General features: G+C 51.1%; 1 protein-coding gene across 1 annotated transcript in view; it reads right to left on the bottom strand.

Moving 5' to 3' along the window:
* The window catches only part of tusc3 (tumor suppressor candidate 3), a 42064-nt gene that overhangs the window by 11897 nt on the left and 20167 nt on the right, over positions 1 to 10000 (bottom strand). Inside the window, exons 5-6 of the mRNA XM_035530383.1 lie at positions 5951 to 6091; positions 5075 to 5164 (exon numbers count right to left, since the gene is read on the bottom strand). Of these exons, the coding sequence (XP_035386276.1) occupies positions 5075 to 5164; positions 5951 to 6091 (231 nt within the window). The remainder of the gene's footprint in view (positions 1 to 5074; positions 5165 to 5950; positions 6092 to 10000) is intronic.

Here is a 10000-nt window from a genome sequence, read left to right as displayed (position 1 = left end):
CCCGCTCTTGGAGAGCAAAGTGACGTGTTATTGTTCGATCTGTAATGCGCCATGCATGCGCTGCGCGCGAGCTCTGCGCTGCATGACTAAGTATTTCTGGGTAATCCATTCATTTGTGCTTTAGTGAAACAGTGTTGTGTGACCAAAGAGCAGCGGTAAGCGTCCTCTTCTGTGATGTTACTACCATCATCACTACTGTCATGGTTACGTGTCATTACGCAATTAATCAACACCGTGTTGTCCTTGGAAAACTCCCGCAGACATGCACACAGAGACACATGGAGGGATCCCCAGGAGGACGTGTGTGCTCTGTCCCAGTTTTCCCCCTGCGGCTCGGGCACGCTTACTTCAGATGAGCGCAACCTTAAGACCTCATCACTCCCACTATGCCATCTTCAGTTACATCACGGCCTGCATGGCCTGCAGAAGCCTTGACGAAGGCTTCTCTCAAGGGCTTTCAGAGTGTATGTGTGTGTGTGGGTGTGTGTGTGAGAGTGTGTAAAATAGGATTCCAATGAATAATGCGCATGGTGTGCTGTCTGTAAGTTTCAGAGAAGGGAGAGGAAGACAGACGGGAGAGAGAGAGAGAGAGAGAGAGAGAGGGATGAGATATTGTTTATAATTGGAGTGACTGAAGTGACAGTAAAGACTAGCAAACTGAACACACACACACACACACACACACACACACAGACTGTATATATAAATTCTCTCTCTCTCTCTCTCTCTCTCTCTCTCTCTCTCTCTCTCTCTCTCTAAGAGAAGGCTGCTGCCAGGCTGAATGATTGTCAGCAGCAGCCACGGCCTCCCTAAGTAGAGAAACAGCCTCAGCACTCTCACGACTCAGGGAGGGAGGGAGGGAGGGAGGGAGGGTAGAGGACTTGTACTGATATGTACTCCTGCTCACCACTTGAATGTTCATCCTGATGTTGCACATATTCTACAGATCCCCCTTCCTCTCTGTCTCTCTCTCTATTTCTATCTTTCTCTCCCAGAATGGGAGTGTTTCTTTCTCTGAAGATCTCAATGTTTCGCTCTGAGCAGTACAGACAAACTGAGTGGCAAAGTGCAAGGGAGTGCACACACACACACACACAAGAACACTCGCCTGTTCTTACACAATTACACAAAGAATAGTCAACAGTTTCCCACTGTCTTTCTCTGTTGCACACACGCACGCACGCACACACACACACACACACACACACACACACACACACACATACTTTTGTCCTCTGTCTTCTCAAAAATGGCAGGCCAGACAATCAAAGCAGAGGCTCGGAGATACAGTAAAGGAGGTTTGCCAGCACAAGTTATAAAGCCCCTCTTCCTGTCAAAACAACACACCTGCCTGTGGAGGAGGTGGGGAAGGATTTAGAAACTTCACCCAACCTGGCAACCTTTCAGAGCATCTACCACTGTGGGTAACGAGCTGGAAGAGGCGTGGCACGGCACGGGACAAGCCTGGTAGGATGCTGGGGGGCGTGGCATAGGGGCTGGAGGTGGGGCATGGAGTCTTGGGGGCAGGGGCCCTGCCGCCATAGTGCTGCTGCTTTTGTTAGCCACACAGCTAACAAAGCTTCGGCCTCGCATACACACACACGTGTGCATACACAGCAACTATATGGGTCCCAGTCACAAGCTGGAATTGACACCAACCGATAGGGGTCTGAGCAATGGCATGCAGTGAGGAATGACACACACACACACACACATGCAGGGAGCAGTAGAGACAGAGGGAGATATGCCCAGGCAAAGTGAGGAAACTTTTTTGAATATTAGCCATGACCACAGGTCAGCTCCACCCACTCTATCTGGAGACCCCTCCCACAGCTCCACCCGATCTGGAGACCCCTCCCCCAGCTCCTGAACTGTAATCTTTTCTATAATCTCTGTCCTGACTCCTCCTTTTGGAGACGCACGGACACGGAGACGCTTTCTGGACGGCTGCTTATCTGACAGGAGATGCCGTCCTGTTGTGCTTGGATGAGCTGTCCAGAGTGGAGTTCATGTACCCTAAGGTGGAGAGACCACCCACCACCCCCTCCCACCACCCACTGGTCTTTGACCCCCCCCCCCCCCCCCCGCTTGTTATTGCGGGGGGTTTGGGATTTATTTGTGTGATCATGGGTTGTGTGTGTGTGTGTGTGTGTGTGTGTGTGTGTTTATTAGTTTTGTGTGAATGCGTGTGCACGGGCATGTGTGTATGTGTTAGAGGTGTGTGCGTGGGCGCGTGTGTATGTATTATTCATGTTTATACGTGTGTGTGTGTGTGTGTGCACATCACACTTCGTTCTGTGTGTGTTGAGTGTCGGTTTGCTCCCCTTTGTCAGCACTGCACCTCAACATCTGTAACGATGTTATTAAGCTGACAGGGAAAGAAAACACACCACCATGCATCTTGTCTCTGGCCTTGAGGAGTCTGCTCTGTGTGTGTGTGTGTGTAAAAGAACGGCCTCAGTTGTGTGTTAGCGACATCGCTGGCAGCCCCGGTACATAACACCTTTACCTTACACGATTGGCAAAGCTCCGCCCTCGGTGCCAAGGGTCAGCGTGGAGGCGGGGCCTCAGCCATGCCGATGAACACCCCGGGAACCTTCTGTTGACCCCACACCCATGACCCCGCTCTCCCACACAGCACGCGGGTCCCGAACAGGGCCCGACGGCCACAGAAAAGCACGGAAAAAGGCGCAAAAAAAACAGAAAAAGACGGAAAAGCGCGGAAAAATGTGGAAAAGCACGGATAAACTCCACTCAGAGGATGATGGGAGAGGCCATTTCATGCAAATGTAGAGTTTTGAAAAATCCACGTAATGTTTTTGTTCTTCTCTCTCTCTCTGTTCTCTTTTTTTGTAATCTCACTTCACAGCCACAAACGCTGAGCCATGCACACATCTCTCCGCCACGCTCTCTACATCTCAGTGGGAGAAAACCCCCTTCCAGGCCCGCGTTGGCATTCCTGATTAATGCCGGCCTGCTGCGTTCGTTTCAGCAGGAATACTGAACAGTCGGACACGGGAGACGCCCCAAGAGCTTTGCGCGAAAGGACCGTTACCCCCATGCCTGGAACGCACTCTGACACAAAGCTCCGACCAGCCATTTTTCTTTGAGGCTGAGCTGCAGTGCTTAACGGGGTAACATTTCCCAGACCCAAGCACCACCAGCCCTGGTACACCCTCACGCACCACCTTTATACACCCCCACCCTGCACCACTCTGATCTCTGCCTCCCGGTCCCCAGCCCGGCTGTGTGGGGTCTCTTTCATACCCGCCCCCATGCAGGGCTCCGCCCCCTTCATTTCCTCCCTTCGTCATTCCTGACATTTTTACTCTCTGCAGTTCCGGGCTTAATAGATGGGAAGCAGAGCGCAGCTCGGGCTCTCCGAGGAATTTTCATCCGGATTTTCATCCATTTGTTCTACATCTAGGTCTCTCAACCCCCACCCCCCCATGCAGATTTTGATAGCAGCGCTGAAAGGAGCGTGATTAATGCTCCGTGCCAAAGCATGCGGGACCTCTGCTTTCCAGGACTGGCATAAACGATGTTCCGACCGTGTTCGGGAATTCCTGGACCCTGCTGCAGTCCTGGAACCCAGAGCTGGGCCCAACCTCCCTGTCCACCAATCAAAACAAATGCAATCTGCATAAACACACTGTACACTGGTCCACAGATCAGCTGCCAGTATACATACTGGTACGGAGCAAAGATTGGTTCTGTGGCTGGGACAAGACAGGATGAGGTGGGACTGAGGGCAGGACAGGGCGGGGCTGTGGTCAGGACAGGGCGGGGCTAAGTAACATATTACGGCTGAGTCTGCCTGATCAGACACTGGTCTAAGGACTCTGCATTCAAAACAGGTAAAGCATTATTCACACACACACACACACACACACACACACACACACACACACACACACACACACACACACACACACACACACACACACACACACACACTTTCTGAGAACATCTGCTTACAGAGCACTACCCATAAAAGTCAGGTAGGTGCAGATGGGGTGTGAGTGTGGAGACACGCCAGTAGGCGTGCTCGCCAGCACACAGATGGTGTGTGCGGGTCCCCGGTGCCCCATCACCCGCCCGAACTACTGCAGTCACACACGTAAAGGGGGCCACACCGGATAACAAAGTTTACGACGCGCCGCGTTTACAACGCCCCCGAGAGAGCTTAGTGCAGGCTTCACTGTCAGGACGGGGACGGGCACCACGGTGAGGACCCCGCACGGACCCTGTGATGGGAGCCAAACATACTGGGATTACAGCGCCGTCCTGCACGGTGCCTGCGATAACGTTGGCGCTCTGACCCCCGCCGGGCCTAATGGCTCGCTGTGGCCAGGCTACCGTCCGGCGACCGGGATTTCAACCCAATCCAATTTTAACTGCTGTTCCCAGCTCTCCGGGCCGCAGTCTGATTCCTGACGTTGGCACGGATTCCGGACAATGAAAGGCGATCCCACGACAGCGGAGGGCTTAGCGGGATGGCGGCGGAAGGAGGATCTGACGGGGGCGGGATCAGACTTCCAAAGTCCATTCATCTGTTTATTTGTAGAGGACTCATTAAAAGGCCTGGTTTAGTCTGGGATTCATCTGTTTATTTATAGAGGACTCATTAAAAGGCCTGGTTTAGTCTGGGATTCATCCTTTTATTGACGGCGTGGTGGGCCGGCGTTGCCCTCGGGCAGGTGGTCGGAACGCCGGAGTCATGGCGAGGGGGGGTGTGGAGGTAAACTTCGGAACCGCTGACGGAAGCCAGAAAAGGGGCCGTTCCGATATCTCAGCCTCGCCCCTCGCCGGCCGTACCGCCACGCTCGCAGGATGGCGCGCTGAGCTGACGCGGGACCTGTGACATGCCGGCGGGCACGCTCAGGAACAGGACCGGGGAGTGGGACGCAGCTGCCTCAGGGTCAGTTCGACAGAATAAACAACATTATTCACATCTCTACAGCACCTCCAGGCCAAGTTGTCTCGGTAACAGAGCACATTCAGAACCGGTCAGCACGTCACACCTGGGGGCGGGGCGGGGGCGTTCGGGCAGATGGGGCTCACTGGTACTCACCACTTGGCCGTTCTGCGGGTTCTTGTGGGCGTAAGGTGGCCCGCGGATGTGGTTCCACATCTGGCCCGAGGTCATGGCGAACACGACACACTGGAGGAGGAAGATAAGGAGGAAGAGGAGGAGGTGGAGGAAGGATGTGTGGGAGCCAGAGAGAGAGAGAGAGAGAGAGAGAGAGAGGAGGAGAGGGAGAGAGGGAGTGAGAGAATGATGAGCAGATAATCCAGCGTGCTTGTTTAGGCTTGATTCTATCAGAAACCAAATGCAACTCATGTAACAAAACCTTACGGTTCACGAGTGTCTGCGCGCGCGTGAGAGAGATATTCCGATGCACAGAGAAGGTGGTGAGGTGAGGAAACCGCGAGCGCAGGATCGATCGGATCCTCGCAGGCATCAGATGCCTGACAACGGCGATGGATACGGGGGACAGCAAACGCGGCCTGGCGCGGCGCCGGGATGTCCAGCCCCGAGGCGCTGCCCCTTCTCCTGAGTAAACAGCAGCACACGACGCCCTGCCCGTTTGCGGCTCTGCCCTCTCGAACCGCAGGGTCCTAGTGCCCCCTCCCTGGCTTGTGCACAGAGGCCCAGTCAAATCTGGGGCTAAAATGCAGGACCATAATACACTGTGATGGGGAGGTGAGCTTCATAACACAGTTTCGGTGTCCTCTGTGTGTTCAAAGCCATGGCAACAGTCACTGACAGACTGCAGTGATGGTCATTTAGAAATAAATGAATCGAAAGGAAGAAAAGAGCTGAAAACAAGATCTTTGATTCGGAGACCAAACACACGTGGTTGTGAGGGGAGGGTTCCGATCCGCTCCACCAGCTTCTGACTGGATCGCACCGGTAGAAGAATTCTGGGAAACGTAGGCCTCTTACCAGAGCAGCCATGGCCCAGCCGGTTTTGTTGTAGATGAACTCCAGGTTGTTTCTGCGCAGGTAGAGGAGGCCGCCCACCAGGGACACCAGCAGGGCAAGGGCGATTGTCCCCGAGTAGTTGGGGGGGCGAAACACCCGGATCTGTAGAAGCAGCAAAACAGGGTCAGAGTGTACGGAGCAGGGCTGGCCTTTTCTGGATCATGGCTGTGTTTTCTTCTAGAACATGGCTGTGGTTACTTCTAGAGCATGGCTGTCTTTTTTAGAGCAGGGCTTTGCTTTCTTTCAATATTTATTTATTTTAAAAGTAACTGAATAGCTCTGAGAGCTACTGTAACTGTCTACATAATTAAGTGAGCAAACACTGATCTCTTTCCTTTCCTGTGTGCATCTGCAGGGTTTATTTTCCTCAAATGTTCTCACATTTTGGTCTTTTACAGGTTTCTTTTACACCAGTTCTGTCCTGATTCAAAAGAGATAAATAACTAAACAAAAACCCCAATAAACGAGCGTTCCTCACCCCTAAGCCAAGCGACTCTGCACATGTCGAGGCTTCACAGAGGACAGGTTCATCTTCTCATCACACATATTTCCGGTGCAAACACACACAGCCTTTGCCTTTCAGTTACAGGGCAATTATACTCATTCTGACTAATTACAATAATCCCACGGTAACGGAGATTACAGCCGTCCTGACGCTCAGGGTGGGAGCTGGATTAGCAGCTGGGTAACGGGGCCTGTGATTGGACCCTCCTCACAGCTAAACACGGAGGTCAGATTTGGACCCGGTTGTCCTGCCATCTTGAAGAGCTCCCTACACCCCCTAAGTCCCTCCAAAGTTCCGCTCAGTTCCAGCCCAAGACTCCGTCAGAAACCCAGCAAGTGATCCCTGCGTGCGTGCGTGCGTGTGTGTGTGTGTGTGTATGTATATCAGGTTTGGGTCTGGAACTAAACCCTACAGAAATTCCAGGAAAGGCTGGCAGGAGCTGAACTTTGAAAGGAGTTGGAAAAATGACGTTTCCTGTAAATGGCAACAAATGAAGAATGAGAGAAAGAGAGTGAAACACAAATGAAGAATGAGATAGAGCGAGTGAAACTGAGAATGGATGGAGATGCAGGACAAACCATGAGACACTGGTGTGGGAAATAAACACACACATTATATACATACAACAGTTGATGGAGGAGCTTTCTGAAACACCCTTTACTTCAATAAACAGGTTTACTACTGCTATCACCTTCAGTGTGTGTGTGTGTGCGCGCGTGCGTGCGCTTACGGTCTGACTGACCAAACCTAAGAACAGACGCAGGGTTAAATCGAGTCTTCAACTAGTCAAGAGTCGGTGCAGCTCTTGGAGGCCATGGTCAAGGACTCATCAGTATTTTGTGGAGATTGCAGTGAACCCCAATGGAACATCTCACAAGCTTCAGTCTGGATCTTTGAGGCATGTTTTACTGGAGATCCAAAGAGCTTGGAAGCTGAATTCCTGGTGTGAGTTGAACCAGGGAAACCTCATCTGACAGGTGCTGATAACTCAGTACCACACCCAGTCTGCACCAGTACCTCCATCAGCAAGGAGGGTCTAATTTCTTTAGAAATTAGCATGTCCTGTGGTATCCCAAAGCACATCCTATGGTATCCCTCCATCCCTCCCTCATCCTGCCTGCTCCATAACCCTGCTCCACACGCGCATGCTGCTGGGCACGAAAGGTCCGTGGACGCGCCAGCAACCCTCCTCCCGCACACACTGGGCAGGAAACTCCCAGAGCGCTCCAAAGACAGACTCGAGGGATTTAGCTGGAGTGTTCGCAGTAATCGCCGATATCACGGGCATCGTTTTGACGTCTGTGCCTTAAAAGAGAGTTTTCAGTTTTGAAATGTTTTTGAGTTATTCTTAGATGTGTCAAACACTACAAAGGCGAAAGGCCTTTGAAAGGTTGAAATGTCGGCACCGTGTGGGCCTTTGGCAGCCTCGGACACGTGCGCAGACCAGCGCGGCAGGTGCACTTCAGACTGGAGGACTGCAAAAGGCAAAGGCCAGACAGCTAACACTGTCACATCTTAGCCAGCGTAGGAAGCATGCACATTCGCATTACTAACATCACTAACGAACACAGGAGATGAAAATCATGTTGGACGTGTTTCAAGAACTTGGTTCCAATTGGATCTGTTATATATGTGGAGTAAAATAAAGTCACAAATGCACACACACACACACACACACAATGATCACCATAACACTACAACCACTGACAGATGAAGTGAACAACACTAATTATCTCGTTACAGTGGCACCTGCCGAGGTATCAAGTGAACAGTCGCTTCTCAAAGTCGATGTGCTAGAAGCAGGAAAAACAAATGTTAAGACCCTCAACCCACTGCTGGTCCACTGGGTCAGAGCGTTGTGACACGAGGCTGGATTTGGTGGGTGTTAGTAAAGTGGTGACCCCTACTCTGAGGACATGAATGCGCCGTGACCCCTACTCGTGGGTCCACAGGCTCGGTTCTGCACCAGGTTCTGCTGCGTTTGCCATACAGATGCAGTAAAAACACATATGTTGGAATCTTATAAGTGAAGGAACACACACAAATTCTGAAACACGTAAACTACAACACGCGCGCGCACACACACACGCGTGCGCACGCGGCTGGTGATTGTCTCAGTGCATGTGCAGAGTCGCTGTTCTTGAGCGTAGGACGATAAAGTTCTCCTCTGCCAGGAACGGTGACAAGCACATGCTGACGAACACATGCAGGCCGTGCATAAATATTCTATATGAGGAAGGGCAGCACCCATAATTCTCTCTGCTGTACGTGCAACTCTGTTCAAACATGTACAGAATATGTTAAAACACTCCCTTCAGGACCTCTATCTTCAATCCTTCTATAATACCCTGAAAACACACACACACACACACACACCTGAACATTTGTCAACAGTGAATTAAACCCGAGAGCTGCCTGCATGCCACTGCCATCTTAAAACCCCAGGAACGATAATGATGTCATTAATTATCATTACCTCGTATACTTACTTGTCATTTTTACTATCCCTCTCTCTATCACACACACACACACAGGGAGTAGACGCAGTGTAGGGCGATTAAAGATATAGGCTCGATAAAATTTGCGGAGCAGAACACGGGGTTTCCAGAGAAACAGGAAGTTCCAGACAAAGGTCCTTCATCAGTGGCGTGCACAGAGTGTGAAGACATGCTCGCAGAGAGAGATAGACGATGGGTGGAATGATAACCGAGCAACCGCTCCAGCTGTAGGAAAACTGCGTTCTCTCCTGGAGCGTTAATGCAGGTGTTGTCTGCTGTATCTCCTGTAAGAGATAAAACTTGACACTGGAGTGTCCAGGAGAAGAGAAGGCTTCGCTGATCACCTTCAGACCATCAGATAGGGATTCATCCTTTCCAGTTGTCATGACGATTGTGCTGCAGCGGACTCTGCGATAATGACGTTTCTCTTTGCGTTGCATGTTGTTGTATGACAGCAATGAAGTCTGGAGGCTTAAAGGAAAAAGATATATATATGTAGGTATACATGTGTGAGTGTATGTGTGTGTGTGTGTGTGTGTGTGTGTGTGTGTGTGTGTGTGTGTGCTGCAGTACACAAGGTTTTGCAGAGAAACATTTTGGATTTGCATTTTGAAGGAAATGTCGCGTGCACGGGTTATCCTAATGAAGCTGGTTGGTGTAGTTGACGTGGATTCGGGGGTGTGGCCAGAACTTGTGAGGTACACTGCCATGGACAAGGAAATGAGAAGGTAAACGTTTCAGTATTTTACTGTGGCAGTCTAATCGTAGATTCATTTGTTTGTGCACATGTGTAAGAAAGCTCAGGCATTTACTTCAGTTGTTCTGATCAGATGTTCTGATGGTTAAAGAGCTTGAAAGAAACAAGCCAGTTAAGGTTGTCACTCCCTGTCCGTCCACAGGCAGTGTTCACATCCACGGACAACAGCCCCCCCACACAGGATGTAGTCAGCTCTATGGACTGTGTCAACCATGCAAAGAAGGTATTCAGTCCAGAGCAAGTGCCAGAGT

This window comes from Electrophorus electricus, chromosome 9, assembly GCF_013358815.1.
Source record: "Electrophorus electricus isolate fEleEle1 chromosome 9, fEleEle1.pri, whole genome shotgun sequence".
Taxonomy (NCBI): Eukaryota; Metazoa; Chordata; class Actinopteri; order Gymnotiformes; family Gymnotidae; genus Electrophorus; species Electrophorus electricus.
The sequence above is the reverse complement of the archived record's forward strand: the minus strand, read 5'-3'. Positions and strand labels throughout refer to the sequence as shown.